We start from the raw sequence: 20,837 nt of genomic DNA, 5'->3' as shown, positions 1-20,837 counted from the left end.
TATTGCAGGGTGGTAGGGGAGCTATTTTAACGACTCATTCAATGGAAGAAGCTGATGCTTTGTGTTCGAAAGTGGGTATAATGGTAAAGGGAGAACTAAGGTGTATTGGCTCTACTCAACATTTAAAGAATCTCTATGGTGCTGGATACACTCTTGAGATAAAACTCCAGGGTGGTGATTGTACTCCGACGACACCATCTGGTGACAGAATTACTAGTCTGAAAGAATTCGTTTCCAGCCTGTTCTCAGATGCCACCCTCGAGGAGAGTTTCGCTGACAGATTAGTTTTCGGTGTACCCCAACAAGCAGTTAACTCGCTGGCCGAGTGCTTTATGCAGTTGGAGAAAGGTAAGTAACAATTCTATTCTTACTTCAAAATTCGAGACAATATTTGGTTTTAATTAAAAACATTCAATCATTTAGCCAAACAAGAACTGGACATCGAAGAGTACAGTTTCAGTCAAACCACTCTGGAACAAGTATTCCTAAAATTTTCTCATTATGACGAATCAAACTCGGGGGAATGATGACTCACAACGAGTGTGTATATTCTGATGTGTTGCATAGTGAAATATTCATGGGACCGTTCAAGTGTGAACAAGTTAACAATAGTGATCCGTTCGTTAACGTTCCGATGTGAATGCTAAAAAGAATCGTCAAAAACAGCATACTTAAGTATCAGAAACATTCTATAGTAACAATGAAATCTCACGTTATCAGCCAGTGCGGATTGTGAAGTTATTCCTGCTTTAATCCTGACGAAACTATAAGTGGGCAAATAAAATCGTACTATTTTTATGGTACACGTCATTCGACCTAATACTGAGAGGAAATAGACAAAACAGAGATAGGATGAGAAAAAAGAAGTAGACACTATATCGTTTCTTTTTTCGTACCGATGTTCTGTAATACTGTTATATTCGCCAGAATTGCGCAGTGACTTCCTAAAGTGATTATGTCGTGAGATATAAAATAAACGTACATATGAAATTAACGACTTGTAAATAGTGGAGACTGCAAACAATGTATCCTACTGTCAGCAGAGGTGATCGTCGTAATAGTATCGACACTAATAATTTTCGAATTATATCGTAAACTAGTGTATTTTTCCGATTCCTATAAATAGGTCTCGTGATTAATATTGCTGTGGAATTGGAACGTTCATTATCATCGATTATAAGTATAAAATCTTCCGTTGTTAAAGAAGACAAATTGTAAGGATCCACAAATTGGCATTAAATTCATTTTAAACGTAGGCAATTCCTAGGAATTGTCTGTCTACTACATTGATAAATGTGTGTCCTGTACAGGATTATTCGTCTAGCGACATTTATAATTGCTCGAGTTAACAACGAGCGTTGTTAATACAACACACTGTTGTTTGAAAAAAATACGCCGATTGTATCCAAACGATCTGGATATAACCTAGACGTGACTTAATTTGTGCATATAATATAACACTTAACATGTATTTATAAATATTTCTCCATTTCGCTTATGGTCTTTACCGAAGCCTTTCGAATAACGAAACAAACATGATAGGTTGTCAACCTTGCCTCGATAGCGCGTAAGAACGACAAATTCCGCACGAGGACTTTTCTGATAAAAGATCTCCATTTAAGAAGGATAAAGTGACTGGTATATTCGATAAAAAGACTTTGTAAGATAATTTTGACGGCGCACGAATTCAAATTTGTGGCGCTGTTTCTGGTGATTTATTTTCTCGCTATATACAGTTTCATTGGAAGATCTTTATCGCTCCTTTAACTCGACATTGTATTACACTTACACAATATAAAAATGCTCTACCACTGAAAACATTGGCATTCGTAAATAGATGAGGAAAGCATAAGAAATCCAAATATTCTAGCATTCAATTACTTTATACATTACTGAGAGAGCTTGGTACGTAGTTAAGCGGTCTTCCTACATTAGAGGAATTCACTTATTTTAAATGTATTCTCATTTTTGCGATATCACGAAGTTGATCAAGATACAAAAATTGAGGAACATTGTTCAATCAAGATGGGCTTCAAAATTAGAGAAAATTTCACCTTGTGATTTGCTTTAGGAAAAATCCGTTCGCGGAAAACAGTAGCGAGAACATCCCTTAACATTATCACTAAGGGACAAGTGAAAGAAAAACTCATAAAAAGAAAGCTTTAGTCCATATAGAAAGGAAAAAAATGTTCTTAACTTTCCACAGTGAGAGATTTTCATTCTTAGATACCTAAATGCATACATTCGATTTTCTGCAACGTTAGAATTCCAAAAAAGTCGAACAAAAAGGTTAGTAGGGGCACCGTTTTAAGGACTGAGTGAAATATTTTGTAGATGATAGAGATTAGTTAGATGAAGAATTGAAATTGGATCTTAAGGACTGTATTGACTTTTGTAAATAAAAAAAGACTCGTTATAAGAATAATTCGTATTATAAATATACATATATGTATTATGTATACGTTATAGGGAATATGAATGCGAAAAAAATATATGCGACATAACGCATGTGCGCATTTATAGAAATTGTGTACGCACAATTCTTGTTCTAGCTAATACCAATATGATATAAAATTTAGTCAATTATGAAATTACACGAATGCAAATAAAAAAAGGTTGCAGGCAATTTTATGGACAAAATTTATATATAAATATATAAATATACATGTATTTATATATTTATATAGGATCGAATACATACATATACGTATACCGTTTTTTAAGAACGTATGTCATGGTATATACAAAGATATTAAAAACATTCCTAATCGCAAGTCGACGCGATAAGAAGAAAATTACGCGTACTTATATCCATACTGATTGAGTTTTACATTTTCTTTTGATTTCTTATTTACAGCCATATTTACATCTATATTCTCTGCTCATAAGTAATCGCCACTTTTTGACATTTACCTGTTAAAAGGATCGTTCACGTGTGTGCATTTTTCACGTTCGATATACATATATGTATAATACACGGAATACGTATGTGTAAATATAATGAAGTATGCATGCATGTAAGATTATATACGCATATATGGATTTATATTTTCACATACGTAACTTGCAGTTTGCAACCATAAACTCGTAGATTCTTTCAGTAGAACTCGTTTGATATACTGTACAAGGCTATTCTATTGTTTACAGAATCAAACGAACAATCGAGTGTGCGTGAGGCATTGTTTCCTATGTAAGAATGAACATTTACAGATAGTCAACTTTTAAAGCTTGTAAATTGAATGTAAAATTGATTGCCCATCAGTATGTTTAATTTTATAGTAACTACACACACACACACAGGTGTATGTATATATATGTATATATGTATGCATGTATATGTATATATGTATACATATATATACGTATCAGAGTATGAATCACAACGACCATGTTGGTTGGTCACTTTTTCGTTTTGTATATCAAACGATTATCTCGTTCAAACGAGAGACACGAAATAAAGGAGAAATGAAAATTCTGGGGTCAAATCCTTTGCACGCACTCACGCACTCGTCGACATCTCGGCAAGAATTCCGCGCGTTAGACACGCACCTACAAACATCAACCACCCATGCAAAGAAGCATATACATATAACATAACGTGTATACACACGCGCGCGCCTGAAACACACACACACAATATTAAAGAAATTTAAGAGAGAAAGAGACTCGTATATAAATATACTCGTGTGTGTGTATATATATATGTATATACATACATATATATTAAATACAATTATTACATGCGATTATCAACATCACGTGAAAAAGAACTACATGCCGAATACACCTTGTCGACGAACACATTGACGTATTGCGGAAACTACGTATTTGTTGTGTAAAGTGAATGTAATTGATTGGTTAACGGAAGCTTTTTCACCAATAAAAAAAAGAAAAGAAGAAACGATTAGTTAAACATTTACGAAGTGTCCTTCTTCAAAAGCATTTTGTGGTTTTTTCCAATATATTAGAACGACAAGAAGGCAGGAGAAAATCTGCACAAACATCCGAGGAGCTTCTTGGTTCTCTACAAAAGTTCTATCCATTGTTGTCTAATGCATAATACCAGAGGTAACCGGCGCTAGATACATTCAATCAAATTGATAACATTTGTCTCGTATTATCTGATGAAGTTTTTAGATATAACAATTAAATTTAGACCATTATTACGTAGATGTTTTTCATCCGTTTTTTCATACATTTTAAAACTTTTACCAACGACTGTTTTTATAACCGTTTATGCATTTTTAATTGCAACTGCTTGCGCTTCCTTTTGATCAAGCAATAGAAAAAGTTCCATTGCAACAGAAATTAAGAACCGGTCGCCAATTACCGTTGGATAAGGAACTCAGTACAGTTTCTATCACTATTTGCCACTAATTTCTTCGGTCTCTTTTTTACCTCTAATGATTTTCTTGATAGAAAATTCCACTTAACAAAAAGTCTAGCACTAATTAAAGGAAACACTTATAACGTTTATTCTGGTATTTTGTAATATTTTATATTTATATTTTTTATACATTTCAGAAGACAATAGTTTCGTTTAGACGAGGTCATTTTGAAATTCTAAACAAATTTAAATTTTATGTATATTTATTACTATAACAGCTCACGTTATAAGAGAACTGTTATCTATAAAAGAATTTTTACCTAATACATTCATTCATATTTACACTAAAAACGTATACATATACGCGCGCGCGCACGCAGCCACGCACACTCGTACAGAAACATGTAGACAGATATATTATTAAATGCTTTTTATCCGACAGAACTTGCATATAATAAAAAAAGATGTGTTCGTAATGATTCGTAATTCCAAGATGTATTAAAAAGATTTCTGATTGTTCTATAATTAACGAGCCTCTTTTACCAAGATATTTAGACGATTTATTTACTAATGATTGCCGACGATAATGATAATAATTAACTCTGTAAAAGGACGTTAGGTCCCCCACTTCGGATAAATAAATTTACAAATTTGAATTTATTGTATAATTGTTATATTACGATAAATATATGTATACAAGACGGTTTATAAAATTGCAAAAAAACTGTTATTTCTGATTATTCTCTAATGTTAATGAACGGAACGTCGTGTTAGATTTAATTCTTACTATCTACACACTTTCCAGACAACATTGAGACATTTCACCACCATTTTAAAATGGTTATTGCACAAACATTTTGTAATAAACTTATCGTTTAAACGGAATACCGTTGTTAATAATAGGAGATTCCAAAGATTGTGAAAAATTATAAAAGCTTTTAGTGAAACTTTTCTTTATTTACGTTAAAAAGTATTTTCTTTTTCATTTGTTCATTTTATAATAAAATTGATTTTATACGGAAGATACTGGTCTATTTCAGTTATCAGGTAAAATTTCATATATTATGTCGAGTGGATACTTTGAAAATCAAGATAACGAATATGTGTAAATCAAGAAACATTTTGTACTATATTGCTTGACGTACACGTACCCATTTGTCTTAAAAACGTGGTACGTTTCATTATTTAAAACATTAAAGATTGTGATTTAAAAGCTCTCTTCTATTTATACTTCAAACGGTAGGTACATTTTTCGACCTTTCTTACAAAATATTGAAAATTACATCATTGCGTTATCATTATACTTTTGTTTTTCTAGTCTTGCTTTGAATCAATAGTAGTGTTTATTATACTATGTCATAGATAATAGAAACGTGTTCACATATACTTCCTTCTTTCTTTGAATAAGAGAACTGAAATGTTTATTAACAAAAGTAGAAAAAGAATAAGAGTATTACACTAATCAAAATATAAAAAAAGAATATTTTAATCGGAGAAAGAAAGATTTCTAAATCAATTGGCTTTTTGCGATCTTATACATCCCATACATTTCCATTATAATAAATTAATTACGCTTCTAATTGTAACTTTCTTCCTAATGTGCCTCTTAACATTTCATTCAATTAATATATGCCTATTAGTGAAAATGATTCTTATGAAACTAAATCTTTATCAGAATATTTAGATGAGAACTATCTCTAAAGTAATTTAATAATTATGAAATAATAAATGTTTCCATTTGTTCGTGAAAATTCTCAATAGATTTGAACTGCATACGTAGAAGCATCGAATTCCTATTTATAATATATTACAATATATCTACCACTCAACGAATCGTTCTTAAAATTCAGGCTATTGAAGTTTTCATATTTAACTAACTTTCATGATTAAATTTTTCGTTCAAGCCAAATTTTAAGACGAAATAAAATTATTATACAGTCGAATAGTTTTGTATTCTGTCTATCAATGCTACCGTCGAAATTGCATGCACGTCGCAAGATTCGACTTCGTCCTTTTCATGAGATCAGAATATCTATTGTATATTCGCTCGGTGTAGTTACTACAAAACACGTTTAAAAATGCAGCTCATTTTTCTCGAATTACACTCGACAAAATAATCGTAATTTTTTACAAACTTTATTTCTACAGTTTTCTTCGTTCACGATATCGCATATCTAAGTTGGACCAATGATTGGGATAATAAATAGGAAGCATTAGAAAAATGCAATGTGTAACCTTTTAGAAGGTTCGCGCGGTCGAATTAAAAGACGTCACACAAAATTCAAATAATTTAGAGTTTCCTTTTTCATGTGGACAGATATAGACGATGATAATCGTTGGCTCCAAAAGCACAATTGCATTTCGGACATTTCCGCTGTCGTGTTTCGTATCGGGTACGCAAACAATCCCAGCAGAACACATGGAAGCATTTCGTCAAAACGGCATCCTTGCGTTTTACTTTACATGATGGACACGTAAGTGTCTCCTTGTATTCGCGCAACTCCTCCGCCATCACTTCATCTAAAGTCTCAGCTAACTCTATCTTCTTCATCCTCTCGACTTTACGTCTTAGCTGAGCTATCTCCTCCTGCAATGAAAAAGCAATTGTAATTAACTTATTTATGGCAAACCCTATCATGATGTTTTCAAAGTAATTAATTGATCTTACTTGTAATCTTTTTGTTTTATACGCTTCTGCTTCTAAGGAACTGGTCTTCTCAGCTACAACTTGTTGCGCTTCTTTCATCTGAGAATGATATTTTTCTAACAAGGAAAGAGTCATATTTTAAAGTGCGCTCCCTTTTATAAAAATTAATAACGTTTAAAAATATTTTTTACCAAGATGAAGTTTTAAATCAGCCGCAGATTGTGCACTCTCGATAGCTTTCCGTTTATGCATTTCCATCGCCTGTTGTCTCAAAGCTAATTCTTTTTCTACAGTTGCTAAAGAATTTTGTAAGAGACGTTCCTTTTCTTCTAATTTGCGGACAACTACATTGGCCGCTTCGACTTGCGTCGTTAACGTCGAAACTTGCTCCTTTAAAACATCCTTCTCCTCTCTGGCTAATTTATGCAGTTGATTGCTCTTGATTCTTTCTGTCATCAGCTTGAAGTTCGCATCATCCTTTTCTCGTAACTGTTGTATCAACCTAGAGTTTTGATCTTGCATGTCTTCAAATGCTTGACCGGTCACCTCCATTTCATTCAATAAAGCCTCCTCTTCCTGCAACCACACACAGTTCTGTTCAGCATAATTCACAGTCCATAGTTTCAATCAAAGTTGGGTTAAGATAAAAATAAATATAGATCTTTTTAACCTCAATTGAATATTATACCAGGTTTTCTTTCTTATAAAATATCAATTCGTGAACTAACCTGTTTCTGAGAAGCCACTTGACGCTGAAGAGTGTAGGCTTGTTCTTCTAATTTTTTAATTTTTATTTGTGCATCTTCATCTGCTAGCTTTTTGCGCTCTTCACGTTTACTTTCCTAAAACAGCGATTTTTTAATTAATTATATTTACATGTTTTGAGTAATAAAGATAGTCACTATATCGCGTACTTGAATTTTCTTTATTTGCTGACGTAACTCTTCTAGTTCTGCTCTTGTTTTCCGTTCAGCAGCCATTAGTTGCACTTTATCTCTTTGCTCTTTACCAACACCTTTATACATGTCCAAAAGAAGTTTCATTTCTTTCATTTCATTCACGGCTTTCCTATAATGATTATAGAGAAGTGTAAACAGTATAAATGCACAAAAAATAAATATTAAATAAATTACAATGCATCCTAATAAATTTAGTTATTACTAGGATTTGGTGACAGTGTGAAATTATAACATTAATTAGACATGAATAAACTCGCAAATATGATAACAATATCCCTGTCTGCTGTCTGTATACATATAAAATGTAATAAAATATCATTCGTGTAAATAAACGAAGCATTATACGATCACCAATCTTAGTAAAAATGCAATTCATTGTACACGGCATACTTAAGTTGTGCTTTCAGGTCCCTGACAAGTTCAGATTCAGCTACTTTCGTGTCTTTAGCGCGATGAGTTGGATCGCGATGTTCGGTTTTAATGTTCTCCTTCTTGATGTCCTTTTCACGTTTTATATCTTTTTCTTTCTTCAGTGTCGGAGATGTTAAAGTCAGAGAATCTGGAGTACCTTTGTTTCCTTCACCTTCTCCAACTTCAATAGTTTCAACTTCTTCTTCTCCAGATTCTCTTTTAATGGAAACTCCACTTTCTTCTTTAATCTACATTAGTAGAAATATATAAATCCATTATTCTAAAAATTATTTTTATTTTCAATTCAGCTTTATACACATTACCTGGAGCTATTTCATTTTTTATGATATAATAATTTGTACCTGTGCAGATCCTGAAAGGGAGTTTGATGCATCTTCCTCCTTTCCACTACCATCTGAATTGTTACCTTCTTTACTTTCTTGAGATGTTTGCTGACCTAATTTTGCTGTCAGTTCTTCTATTTCTTTCTTTAGCTATAATAAATCGCAATCATCAATCCTGAACACTTTTGATTAATAATCGAAAAATACTTTTAAAATGTTAGTAACAATATACCCTTGGTATCTCTGAAGAAGCTTCTTTGTATTTCCGTTTGTAACGATGAACTTCACCTTTTAACTGCTGATTGTGATTCTGAAGAGATGTTATTAAATGTCTCATTTCTCTGTTAATTGGGCCAGTTTGTTCATTTGCTGCTAAATTTTGTTCAAATTCGATTCTTAGCATTTCATATTCTTTTCGTAATTGAGCTAAAACATCTTCCAGTTGTATACACTCTCCTCGTAACTTTTTCTGTGCCATTAATTCTTCACTCTAAATAAGAGCAAAATTTATTAATTCATGACATAAAAATAATAAAAAAAGTATAACGTATACAATCCTTGCCTCCATCATTTCAATATGGCGTAAATGAGCGTTTTTACTGGATTGTAATTGTTGCCGTGCATCATCTAATTGTGTTTTCAGTTGCATCGACTCATTATATAATACAGAAAATTGGGACTGTAAGCATTTGTACTCTGTGGTCTCGACAATTACAGACTCTGGAAGTTGACGAATCTGGAAATACAAAATATATTTCAAAATAAAATCGAAAATAACATTAGATAAACAACATCAAGTCTTATTCGGTTTTTACACGTAAATCTTTTATTTGAATGTAATGAAGTAAAACACAAGAAACGAGTAAAAGCAAGTATAACATGAGTATTTATTGCACATGACAACAATTTACATTCTGCACCGTGCATAAAGATTAAATATACAAAACCCAAAGAACTCACATCCATCTTTAATTTTTCTACTTCTTTCAATGTATCACGATGCTGTTGATGCAATTTATCCAATTCTTGTAACCTATTATTCGCTAATTCCCTTGTTTCTTCTAATTCTCTTTGCAAGTCTTCAAGCTATACAATAAAGAAGAAAAAACAAATGTTTTATTTGTTGTATACAATTTACTAAAAACTGGCAGAATAGTAAATACCTTTGTTTGTGAAACACTAGATGCTACCAGGGTATTTGGTTTATTGCTACCCTTCTCATCAGTTCCATGTATCTGTTGAAACGCTTTTAGCTTCTCAATTGCTTCTCCAAGGTGGTGTTCCAATTTGTCATTGCGTGCCCTCACTTTATTCAATTCATATTGAAGATCATCCACTTGGTTACGAAGTTCTGCTGCAAGGGTATCTTTTCCTGTTATAGTGTCTTGTAGTTCTGACATCTAAGAGATAAAATATAATTATTAAAAAATTAACAAACATTAGTCCAAATATATTAGCTTAAATTACCTTCAGTGAAATAGTATGATATTTTTCATGAAGTTGTATATTTATTGCTTGCAGATTTCTATTCTCCATTTGTATTTCAGCATTTGCTCTTCGAACCACTTCATCAATATTAGGTGCCTCTTCTGAAGTACAATAACATAGTAAATTATATATCCAATATATTACTTTTGTATACATTGGATTAGCTTATATTGGTTAGACAAGAAAGTATTTTTTACTGTCACACAGAATGTTGTAATTATTTCAAAATCGAAATTACTTTTTTGTCAAGCCAGTAGTATCACATATAAAAGTAAAATTACTAGAATGCAAGTTATTAAAAACAAAATTGATAGTATCTTGCACTTCAAGAAGTAGTCTAGCTAAGAAAGTTCAAATACCTCCATCGAATTCTCCCTTGAGTGCAAGTGTAATTTTTTCGTTCCTCTGAGAAAGGCGATCAAATGCTTGTACAACTTTAGAAACCGCACGTTTAGAAACTTGGACACGATTTGCCAATTTGTCATCTAACTCCTCTTTGTCCCAAGAGGAGAGTTGCATAAGAAATGATGTTGTGGCTTCACTTTCATCTGTTGTCACAAATAACAATACATTGAAATATATATATATATATATATATATATATATATATATATATATATTTATTTATAATTGTAATAACTAGAATTAAGTACATATAAATAATTTCTTACTTTTATTTTCGGATTCATCTGCTGTTTCTGCATCAAATCTTTGAAGTAATACACGTATATCTTCATTTAATTGATTCCAATATCGATTAACAACATTAAGCACTGCGTCATCCTGCATTTGCCTTTTTTCCAGTTGTTCAATCCTTTGCCTCAATTCTGCCTCAACCCTGTGGCGCTGTTCTAACCGCTGGAAGAATTGAGAACAAAAATAATATAGAAACTGAAATTAGAGAAATGTGATGATTAAATTTAAAATGTAATTATCAACTAAATAAATTAGCTTTCACAACTACTAAATACCCTCAATACTTATACAATCAGCAAGTGCTAAATTTAAAGAAGCATGAATCTAGGTATTAGTCAACACAACAAACATTTTATATAACAAATGTTTCATTTCTTTAAGTTATTAGCAATGACTTTCAAACAACAATACTATTACGTTATATTAACTAATTAACGATTAAAATTAACAGCAATTTACATTACTAAAAGCTGTAAACAAAATAAACAACAAAGACTATAATCAATGCAAACAATACTGTATATAAAAATAAAGAACTTTGTTGTTTGCATTTACAGCATATCTCCGTTTATATACTTATTTACGATTATAAATCCACACCTGGGCTAGTTTTTTATTTTGAAACTGTAAAACTTTCATGTCCATTTCTTCAAGGGTCGAGATAGGCCCAATTAGAATAGGTTCGAACTGAACTTTTTTAATGGGTGGCTGGGAAGCCGAATCCCCGCTATCTGCAGGTCGCTTTGACATTTTGTGGCGTGTGTAGTTTTTCCTGAAATTAGTGAAAGCAAAGAAACATTGAAAATGTCCCACGTACCGTGATTTATCATTTGGAGTCTACGAAATTTTTGTTATTGATCAAATAAAATTCATACCTTGTAACGTGTATCAATAACCCCAGCGATCCACTACACGAATACTTCAGAGTCTCTATATCGCTATGTCATCTTTAGACGCCGAAAGACTGTCGAAAAGATCCCACTTTCGACAGATCTTTACATTTTATTGAAGACGATCGACAAAAAGTACGTGACCATAACGGAAGCCGCCATTGTGTCACGGCGTTGCATACGCGGCAAATCAAAAAATGAGGCGAAAAAATCGATATTCAGCATAGACGTAGTATCAGTATAGAGGTGGGATACAGTCACAGTGGTAAAGACGTGTTTGCCTTGCAAAACTTCATTTAGTTGCCGTTAGAAGGCTACACGATTTACATAGATAGGTATATACTTATATGAGATACGGGAATATTACTGTACCACTGATACTAGTGTACTACGTATGTGTGTTGCACGTTATCTCCTATTTCTTTGTGAAAAATTTCAGATACCAATTCCAATAGAAAATTTTCGTTGTTACCGCCCTCTACTAAACATTGATTGTCGAAGTAACTTCGGTTAACCGAAAATGTCGACGACGTCGAGTGACGTGTAGTTTACGGCTGTTACAGTGTCAACAAAATGGAATACTTTAAAAGCAGTCTGAAATCTGTTTTAGGTTCTACAAATGTAGAACATGAACCATCAGGCGCAGATATGGTATAATTCACATTTTAATCAATAATTATTTTGACTTTATGATCCACGAGTTCTAACTTATGACGTTTAACATTTGAAAGTTATTCAACGTACAACAGCACAATATGAAATGATCATTTTTCATGTACTTGCCAAAAGTTCGAAGAAATATTGTTTTTCCATTCCGTCTCATTCACTATGATATGTGCAGGTAGAACGTCTAGTAAACAGATTGCTATATTCAACGCTACTATATGACAGAGCAGAAGCTTGTCGAGAACTTAAAACTCTTTCACGCAGCTATCGTGTGGAAGTTGGAGTTCAAGGAATGGATGCACTGAGACAGACTTTGGATGTTGATAGAACTAATTGTGAAATTATTGGTTTAGCATTGGAAACATTGTGCAATATAACTAATCCTAAACTATTTGATGAAGAAGGTAACAAATTTATTTATAAGCATGCATACATTCACAGAAATTAGACAGCATATTATAGACATATATGTCGCAAGTGGCTGCATTAAATGTAGTTTATTCATTATATTTGTATTATTTTACAGTGGATAAACTTGGACCAGATAATAAAGTCGGCGAACAGTTTACAGAAATATTCATTAAAAATGCAGATAGTGTTGGAGCAGTATTAACATTTTTAGAAGAATTTGAATTTAATGTTAGATGGTCAGCATTGAAATTATTAATGAATTTATTAACCAACAGACCAAAAGATATACAAGAAATAATTCTAATCAGTCCTATGGGTGTGTCTAAATTAATGGATCTTCTTGGAGACAGCAGAGAAGTCATTCGTAATGATGTATGATACAATTCTTGCATTGAACCATATCATTAAGATCCACTGAGTTGCTTTATAAATCACTATTAACAATTTTGTTGTAGGTATTATTACTATTAATTCAATTAACAAAAGGTAACGCGAACATTCAAAAAATCGTTGCTTTTGAAAATGCTTTCGACCGAATTTTTGACGTCATTGCACAAGAAGGTAGTGCAGAAGGTGGTATTGTAGTAGAAGATTGTTTGTTACTTATGTTAAACCTTTTAAGAGGTAATATCAGTAACCAAAATTTTTTTAAAGAAGGTAATTTTAATCATATGTAAAACATCTTACAGTACACATTCTTGTTTGGTATACAGTGACATATTCTGTCTCTTGCATCATTTTAGGTAGTTATATACAGAAACTCACACCGATGTTTCAAATTCCACCTGAAGTCGATGATAGTCCCTTGGGTGGTTGGAGTCCACAAAAAGTTTCAAACGTTCATTGCATGGTACAAGTAATACGTGCGTTGGTAGCACCGAGTGGACCGGCTCAGGTAAATATGATCAACATGGCTTATATATATCCACAATTAATTTTAAAAAAAGAATCATTTTGAAGGCAATAGCAAATTGTCAACGTATTATGAGAGCGTGCGGACTGCTGCAAGCTTTGTGTAATATATTAATGGTCAGCGGGGTACCTGCAGACGTTTTAACAGAAACAATTAATACGGTAGCGGAAGTTATCAGAGGAAATGCCAGTAATCAAGAATTTTTAGCAGGAGTAATGGCACCCAGTAGTCCTCCTAGGTAAAATTCTGTTGAAGAATATATCCTATTTGAAACTAATGTGTCTTTTAAAAATGTTCTTCAATTATTATAAAATACTGCTTTCTAGGCCTGCGATTGTTGTGTTACTTATGTCCATGGTAAATGAAAAACAGCCATTTGTGTTAAGATGTTCTGTTCTTTATTGTTTTCAATGTTTCTTATATAAAAATGAAATAGGGCAAAGTCAATTGATACAAACGTTATTGCCACAAGGTAACGAAATGCCATCTTTAACAACAGGTTAGTGACTATCTATACCATTCTTCCTTGCACGTAGATCCGTCGCAAAGTGACCTATAATGAATGTGAAATTTTTTACGAATATAATATTGCTAGGACAGTTGTTGTGCGGAGGATTATTCTCCCCGGATTCCCTATCGAATTGGTTTTCTGCAGTGGCGTTATCTCATGCATTGATCGACGATAGCACGCAAAAAGAACAATTGTTGCGTGTACTTCTTGCAACCAATATTGGAAAGCCACCAGTGACTTTAATGCAACAATGCGTTATGTTATTACAACAAGGCACTAAGCCGCAATGCAAGCTTGGTCTCTTAATGCTACTTTGCAGATGGACTGCGTATTGTCCAGCAGCAGTTAAATCATTCCTACTCATCAATTCTTCCGTGGCTTATTTAATTGCATTATTATCCTCGCAAGAAAATAACGACGATTTGCAAGAAAATTTGCTACAAAGTATGTGCGCTATACTCATCGGATTATGCGTACATTTTAATGATAACAGTGTTTCTAATTATACAAAGGTATTACAAATTGAAAAAGAAAACACAAATGATTACAACAATATATGGTCTAAAACAGAGTTTAATTCAGTATTCGTTTTAGGAGAAACTGTGCGATTTAATTGAGAACAGAATAGGATTGGAAAGATTTCAGGATGCAATTGGTGGTCTCGCAAGGCACGAGGTATATTCGAGAACTCTAAAACATCCCCAGTCTTCAGCAAAGACTCCTTCAGAACTTTTATTGGATCATGAATTTTGTAGATTATCGAAAGCATTAGAAGGTAAATCTCATTATCTTCCATATGTAGGAGGGAATCATTACACACACCCTTATATATTTCTCTTTTACTTTTCAGGAATAATTACGAAATCTGTTCAAGATACAACTAGTCTGCATCATAAAAATCAGATTACATCACCAATACCAGCAGACTCTGTTTTGGTAGCTCAATACAAGGAAGTTATTCGAGAACAAGATACACAGATACAAAAGCTTAATCAAATGAAAGACTCACTTGTAAAGGAGAAACATGAACTCGAAGTACGGTACAGTAAACTTTTGTATACAGCATTCACACATACAATTCCGAATTGCATTCTTTAACTATTTTATAATACTCCGTGCTCTTTTCAATTTTGCAGACACAAATTCATGACCTTCATTCTACAATTAATCATTTGAAAGATCAAAATTTAGTTCTGCGTGTGGCACAAACTAATATGCTGTCAGAAGGTGTGGAATCTTCTGACACATTAAATAACACAGAATCTACAGAACTGGAGAAATGTAGAAACATTATTAGTGAACTGGAAAATCGTTTGGCAGAATATGTTTCTATGATAAATGAATACAAGCGAAAGTTCGAAGAAAAAGATGAGACAGCCTTTGAACAGAAATTTCAAGAAAAATGCGATGAATTGGATAAATTGAAAAAGGATCAAGAGAATCTTTTGGAACTTTTAACGGAACAAGATAGCAAAATTGTGCTCTACAGAGAAAAATTGCTTGCATTAGGAGAAAAGGTATTTCAATTAATTTTCAGAAAATGTTTTCTCTGTATTTCACATATATTCTGAATATAATATATTTTCTATCAGGTTGAAACAGATGATAGTTCTGTTGAACTTGATACTGATGATCAGCCAGAATCCAGTAATTCTGTGGATCGAGCGAATTAACGTCATCTTCGAAATTCAGAATAACAGTAACAGTGAACAGATTGTTATTTCAGTGATACAATTCGGTATTTCTTGATTTTCTTAGTTATATTAGAAAATAAGTACAGACACCGACGTTCATTGTGATTACACAGTTGTCAGCCAACAAAAAAACTCTTATACTGTAACGACGATACATCATAATGTATTTCAACAGGCGCTAAACGCGTAATAAAGAAACAGCAAACACACATAAATTTTATTTAAGTTTTTAAAAAATTGCTCCTGTTAACACACAGTTAAATAACTCCTGAATACCAATAACTCAAATTTAACATTCTTGATTACAAACTATTTGTAATAATCCTTACATCACAGATGGTTATAATTATGCTTTTTTTTTTAAATTGCCCATTCATAGACCGTGAACCCAACGCCGCATACCTAGCGACGATACTGGGCCTATTGGACTATTTATAAATCTTGGTGTATGATGCATTTTTTTAATGGAAAGAGCGGTTATTCTTTGAGAAAATTATAGTTAGTCGTAGTTTGCCATAATTATGACATGTAAGATGTACGATCAGTGTATAAAATTATTACAAATAGATTGTGAACAAGATAAATTTATTTTTTTGAGCTTAATTATTTAATATATGAATATGAACATTTTAAAATAAGTACTATTTGTGAAAAGAGGTGTCTCTCGTGCAAAAAAAATGAAGTTCAATTCGTGGTCTGTACAACGCTAATTGGTGTTGCGTCAAAACATTAAATTTGCTAGCCAAATTATCGACAGATGATTTTGGCTAACAATTTAAGTATTGTACCACTACACTTATTAGCGCTGTGGTGATCGCGAAACAAAGCGCGGTAAATTTGAAATGTTCTAGATATAGTACTTGTAGTCTCTTTCATTAAATTTCTATTTTATTAAATTATCTTTCTGTAGCATTTCTCATACATTTGGTTGATAACATTATGTATATATGTATTAACTTATTTTTCATGATGATGAAATTGCCAAATGAATGAATGATAAATATGAAGTAACAGGTATTGTTGTATTCGGCTAAATTAATGAGTACCGCGTAGTTGAACGTAATATGTAATTACAAAGGGGAATTTTATTTCTCATGTGTCTCTAACAAAAGAATCATGTTTGAAATGTATTCTTTTGTACTATTGGACATCTACCATAGCACAAATTCCTATTTTCTATTTACATGCAACGATTAATCATCTACACGGTGCTCTCCCGTTGTTTGATAACTGCTTGTACACATTTAGCCATTGTGGGAGAAGCACGAGACACTGCATCTGTCATGAAGAACTGATCCAACGTTTTCTGTTTAATCTCGACTGGTTTCGAAGATAGAGATCCTTTAGATTCCTACATATATAAAATGCATTAGTTTTCACTGAATCGTTGGATTGTGTTTAATTTATAGTTTAAATACCTTCGATAATTGTAAAGCTTGGGAAAAATAATTAGCTGGTTCTATGTTGCCATATCTGACTAAGTGGGGTGCGACTTCTTCTAGTCTACAACGGAGCTGCATCAAGTTGTCATAAGGCAAACAAACACCGCATACCTGCCAAGACATTCGATTGATTTAACATTTTGGAGAAGTTTTGAGTATATCAAACTTGAGCAAAAGTTACCTCAGACAGAGCCCGTATAATCTTCCAGTCTGGCCGTGCCATTCCCGGTGGTGTAATAGCAGCACAAGTTTCTTGAGCACGTCCTTCTGTGTTTACGTATGTTGCAACCTTTTCAGTATATGCTGCACCAGGAAGTATAACGTCGGCCATCGAAGCTCCTTCATCGCCGTGACTTCCTGAAATAAGTCAGATAAACGTAAATTATATTTTAAGATCAACGATAGAAAAATAATAAATATACTCTCGCATATACCAATATATACGATGAATGTATTTGGAAAGTCTTCTTTTTTTATATTTGAATCGTCTGCACCCAATAGGAAAAGAATTTTTGGCTGTGCCTGTTTAACGTTTTCTATAGTTGATGAATAACCTACATCTAATGCAGCCACTTGCGACGCATTCGTATGAAGTATATTTAATACTTTCCAACCTTCAGGAGCCTATGAACAAGTGAAAAAAGATTAATACAACGCAATGTATTGCCATGGCGTTAATAGTTATGTATAGTAATTGTGAAATATCGAAAAATTCTATCTAAATCATTCGGAATTTCCAAGGATCATATCAAGTGCTTGATGTAGTATGTATTTACTTATTGCAAGATGAAATCTTACATTCGAGTTTTCTCCCAAAACTTGTGCAAGCGACTGTGTTTCAGAAAGAATGTTTACTCCATCTTTTCTAGTTAACTGCTCAACGCCTAAAATAACTAGAGGCTTTTTAGCAGCTTTTAAAGTATTAGAAAATGGATGAGTACCATTTTTCAATTGTGTTACAACGTCTGCCGATTGGCCTAAATGCTAAAATGTAAATTAAATTGATAAATTTTTAGACAATAAAAATGAGACAATTTATTTTCTAAGTAAAAAATATGTAATATGGAAAACATATCCAGGGTAAAAATTACCTCGTAGTCGTACGTCAAATCTACCTTTGGGCCTATTAGTGCAATAGTTTGTTCACCATGAAGGTATCCCTTCCTCAAACGTGTATTTACCAATGGTGCTTCATATCTCGGATTTGTTCCGATTAACAATACCACATCAGCATCCTCAATCGCAAGAATTGAATTATTTAACAAGTAACTACTTCTTATATCTATACCTGAACCCTCTTGTGGAAATGTTTGTTCTGTTGCGAGAGTTTCACCGCCAAGTCTGTTCACTAGATCTTTTAGTGCTACAAGAGACTCGGCATCCGCCAATTTTCCAGCGATTGCTGCACATTTATTGACAGCTACTCCATGTACATTTCGAGCGACTGAAAAACAGTGTGTGCTTGGAATTAGAATGTACAACAAACAGTAGAAACTTTCAATTGTAAGTGTACTGTATACATATGCATATGTAACGTTACTTTAAAGGTATAACTACGTTTAAAGTATAACTACGATATACTTTCTACAAGAGCATCTTCCCATTCTATAGCTTCCAATTTTCCATTTATTTTCATCATGGGAGTAATAAGTCTCTGGCGCTTAAGTCCGTCACAAGAGAATCGTGCTTTGTCCGAAATCCACTCTTCATTTATTTCCTACAGAGTAGATATGTCACTGTACTTAAGGATCATACAAAATCCGTATCAAGCAGTTATTATTAATAACGACACTAACTTCATTCACTCGTGGTAGAATCCTAAGAACTTCATTCGTTCGATGTGTTACAACTATATTACTACCAACAGCATCAAGAACATCAATGCTGTCTGTAGAACGAGTCTCCCACGGTCGAGCAACAAAAGCATATGGTTTACTGGTTAATGCTCCAACTGGACATAAGTCAATGATGTTACCAGATAATTCAGAAAGGAACATTTTTTCTACATAAGTTCCAACCTGTTTGACATAATTTGAAATATACGAACATAAATTTTAAAAACATTAAGATACGTTTGAAGTAATTAGAAATATCGAACATACTTGCATATCATTTCCACGCCCAGTAGTTCCCAAATCATCGATACCAGCTACTTCAGATGCAAAACGTATACACCTTGTACAATGGATACAACGTGTCATAACTGTTTTTACCAGGGGTCCAATATCTTTGTCTTCTACTGCTCTTTTGCCACTGTAATCAATGTCAACGAATCGGCTCCGGTCACTACCAAATGCCATACTTTGATCCTGTAAATCACATTCACCTCCCTGATCACAGATTGGGCAATCCAATGGATGATTTACTAACAAGAACTCCATAACACCTTCTCGAGCTTTACGAGTTAAATCAGAATTTGTTTTTACTCTCCAGCCTTTCATCACAGGCATGGCACAAGCAGCAACAGGCTGTATACATGTATATAAAAGAATATAAGATGTAATTATTATTTATTCTTACAACTTATACCAAAAATCTCATTGAAGTTATAAAAATAATAAGTACCTTGACCTGCTTTTCAATTTCTACAAGACACATCCTACAATTTCCAGCTACAGCTAAACGTTCATGATAACAAAATCTAGGAATTTCAACTCCCACTTTTGCAGCTGCCTAAGAAATACAATGATATTGAAATAAATGTAGTAAAATGTCATGGGATGATTTTAGTGTAACAAGATTTAATAAATGGTTAAATTATGAAAACAAAATTGCGAGAAATTATCAAAATTAGCCTAAGTTTTTCAAATGATGACAAAAATTCAAGTTTTACCTGCAAGACAGTTGTCCCAGGTGGGACGTGAACGGGTTTGTCATCGATGAACACCTCTACCAATTCTTGTTGTAGCTTGGAGGATGTATGTAATCCCACAGCAAAGGGCCTACCATTTGGTAATCCTGTAGACAACCTTATTACTGAGAGCCTCAACATTTTGGCTCCAATTACCCTTTACGAGTCGATGTCACACTGTTATGTAAGAAAGAGTCATAATTGAAACTACGTTCAACGAATAGAGTTTGATAACCTAATTCAACATCGACGAAAAAGCTTGTGCTTCTCCATTATTAACACAAACAGAACGAAACACAGTAAACTTTATTATGCACATTCACTTAACATAAAGTTGGTCGTAAGTTTTAGATAAATAAAATGAAGTTTATATAGCCAAAAATTACCAAATGATCTCTCGTCTCCCAGATTCCTTACAGACGTAAAGGAATGCCTACAGCAAACGGATAATAAGAATATTCCGAAATTGGACTCTGATGCATTTAATTTCGCACAGTCGCTAAAGCTATATTGTTACCGAACATCTAAATTTTGAACACACCTCCCGGTAACTTTGCCAGATGTAAATTAATCTCGTGAATATAATT

The 20,837-nt window shown here is 33.1% G+C and overlaps 4 protein-coding genes across 9 annotated transcripts in view; 2 read left to right on the top strand and 2 right to left on the bottom strand.

Annotated features, from left to right (window-relative positions):
* The window catches only part of LOC144474423 (cholesterol transporter ABCA5), a 30,982-nt gene extending 26,478 nt beyond the window's left edge, over window positions 1-4,504 (top strand). For all 3 annotated transcript variants that reach the window (XM_078189244.1, XM_078189243.1, XM_078189242.1), the window contains 2 exons: window positions 9-348; window positions 424-4,504. In XM_078189244.1, the coding sequence (XP_078045370.1) occupies window positions 9-348; window positions 424-527 (444 nt within the window). In that variant the 3' untranslated portion in view covers window positions 528-4,504. The remainder of the gene's footprint in view (window positions 1-8; window positions 349-423) is intronic.
* A 43-nt stretch (window positions 4,505-4,547) lies between these two features.
* Bre1 (E3 ubiquitin-protein ligase Bre1) lies at window positions 4,548-11,964 on the bottom strand. Of its 2 annotated transcripts, none has more exons than XM_078189245.1 (16): window positions 11,748-11,964; window positions 11,473-11,644; window positions 10,848-11,034; window positions 10,536-10,724; window positions 10,156-10,277; window positions 9,852-10,088; window positions 9,649-9,774; window positions 9,251-9,424; window positions 8,921-9,178; window positions 8,707-8,838; window positions 8,324-8,592; window positions 7,889-8,042; window positions 7,703-7,816; window positions 7,166-7,568; window positions 6,996-7,090; window positions 4,548-6,914 (listed from the first exon to the last, which is right to left on the bottom strand). In XM_078189245.1, the coding sequence occupies exons 2-16, from the start codon at window positions 11,620-11,622 to the stop codon at window positions 6,633-6,635; spliced, it is 2,892 nt and encodes a 963-aa protein (XP_078045371.1). In that variant the 5' UTR covers window positions 11,623-11,644; window positions 11,748-11,964; the 3' UTR covers window positions 4,548-6,632. The 2 variants fall into 2 exon arrangements, with proteins under 2 accessions (XP_078045371.1, XP_078045372.1); XM_078189246.1 differs by having other exon boundaries at window positions 7,166-7,550; window positions 11,748-11,962.
* A 170-nt stretch (window positions 11,965-12,134) lies between these two features.
* On the top strand, window positions 12,135-16,222 carry P115 (general vesicular transport factor p115). 3 transcript variants are annotated; one of them, XM_078189247.1, is made up of 12 exons: window positions 12,135-12,413; window positions 12,604-12,832; window positions 12,955-13,211; window positions 13,295-13,496; window positions 13,583-13,734; window positions 13,800-13,990; window positions 14,079-14,251; window positions 14,348-14,775; window positions 14,858-15,038; window positions 15,114-15,298; window positions 15,400-15,780; window positions 15,856-16,222. In XM_078189247.1, the coding sequence occupies exons 1-12, from the start codon at window positions 12,336-12,338 to the stop codon at window positions 15,934-15,936; spliced, it is 2,538 nt and encodes an 845-aa protein (XP_078045373.1). In that variant the 5' UTR covers window positions 12,135-12,335; the 3' UTR covers window positions 15,937-16,222. The 3 variants fall into 3 exon arrangements, with proteins under 3 accessions (XP_078045373.1, XP_078045374.1, XP_078045375.1); XM_078189248.1 differs by having other exon boundaries at window positions 12,608-12,832; window positions 15,856-16,221; XM_078189249.1 differs by lacking the exon at window positions 15,856-16,222 and having other exon boundaries at window positions 15,114-15,303; window positions 15,400-15,564.
* An 800-nt stretch (window positions 16,223-17,022) lies between these two features.
* On the bottom strand, window positions 17,023-20,785 carry Nd-75 (NADH dehydrogenase (ubiquinone) 75 kDa subunit). The gene is made up of 12 exons (XM_078189251.1): window positions 20,637-20,785; window positions 20,233-20,427; window positions 19,965-20,072; window positions 19,502-19,867; window positions 19,196-19,417; window positions 18,981-19,116; window positions 18,491-18,843; window positions 18,198-18,383; window positions 17,834-18,023; window positions 17,581-17,756; window positions 17,376-17,510; window positions 17,023-17,308 (listed from the first exon to the last, which is right to left on the bottom strand). The coding sequence occupies exons 2-12, from the start codon at window positions 20,389-20,391 to the stop codon at window positions 17,159-17,161; spliced, it is 2,181 nt and encodes a 726-aa protein (XP_078045377.1). The 5' UTR covers window positions 20,392-20,427; window positions 20,637-20,785; the 3' UTR covers window positions 17,023-17,158.
* Between the last annotated feature and the right edge of the window lie 52 nt (window positions 20,786-20,837).

Source organism: Augochlora pura, chromosome 8 (assembly GCF_028453695.1).
Source record: "Augochlora pura isolate Apur16 chromosome 8, APUR_v2.2.1, whole genome shotgun sequence".
NCBI classification, from domain to species: domain Eukaryota; kingdom Metazoa; phylum Arthropoda; class Insecta; order Hymenoptera; family Halictidae; genus Augochlora; species Augochlora pura.
The sequence above is the reverse complement of the archived record's forward strand: the minus strand, read 5'-3'. Positions and strand labels throughout refer to the sequence as shown.

Bases quoted from the DNA above. Each gene is read 5' to 3' on its own strand.
- Nd-75 (XM_078189251.1), bottom strand. From the start codon at position 20,391: ATGTTGAGGCTCTCAGTAATAAGGTTGTCTACAGGATTACCAAATGGT. The intron at 20,073-20,232 runs GTAAAACTTGAA...TGTATTTCTTAG, and splicing joins CTGGGACAACTGTCTTGCAG to GCAGCTGCAAAAGTGGGAGT. The intron at 17,757-17,833 runs GTATATGCGAGA...GACTTATTTCAG, and splicing joins TACATTCATCGTATATATTG to GAAGTCACGGCGATGAAGGA.
- Bre1 (XM_078189245.1), bottom strand. From the start codon at position 11,622: ATGTCAAAGCGACCTGCAGATAGCGGGGATTCGGCTTCCCAGCCACCC. The intron at 9,775-9,851 runs GTATTTACTATT...TTTATTGTATAG, and splicing joins CTAGTGTTTCACAAACAAAG to CTTGAAGACTTGCAAAGAGA. The intron at 6,915-6,995 runs GTAAGATCAATT...TTTTCATTGCAG, and splicing joins ATAAAACAAAAAGATTACAA to GAGGAGATAGCTCAGCTAAG.
- P115 (XM_078189247.1), top strand. From the start codon at position 12,336: ATGGAATACTTTAAAAGCAGTCTGAAATCTGTTTTAGGTTCTACAAAT. The intron at 13,991-14,078 runs GTAAAATTCTGT...ACTGCTTTCTAG, and splicing joins GCACCCAGTAGTCCTCCTAG to GCCTGCGATTGTTGTGTTAC. The intron at 15,299-15,399 runs GTACGGTACAGT...TCAATTTTGCAG, and splicing joins AGGAGAAACATGAACTCGAA to ACACAAATTCATGACCTTCA.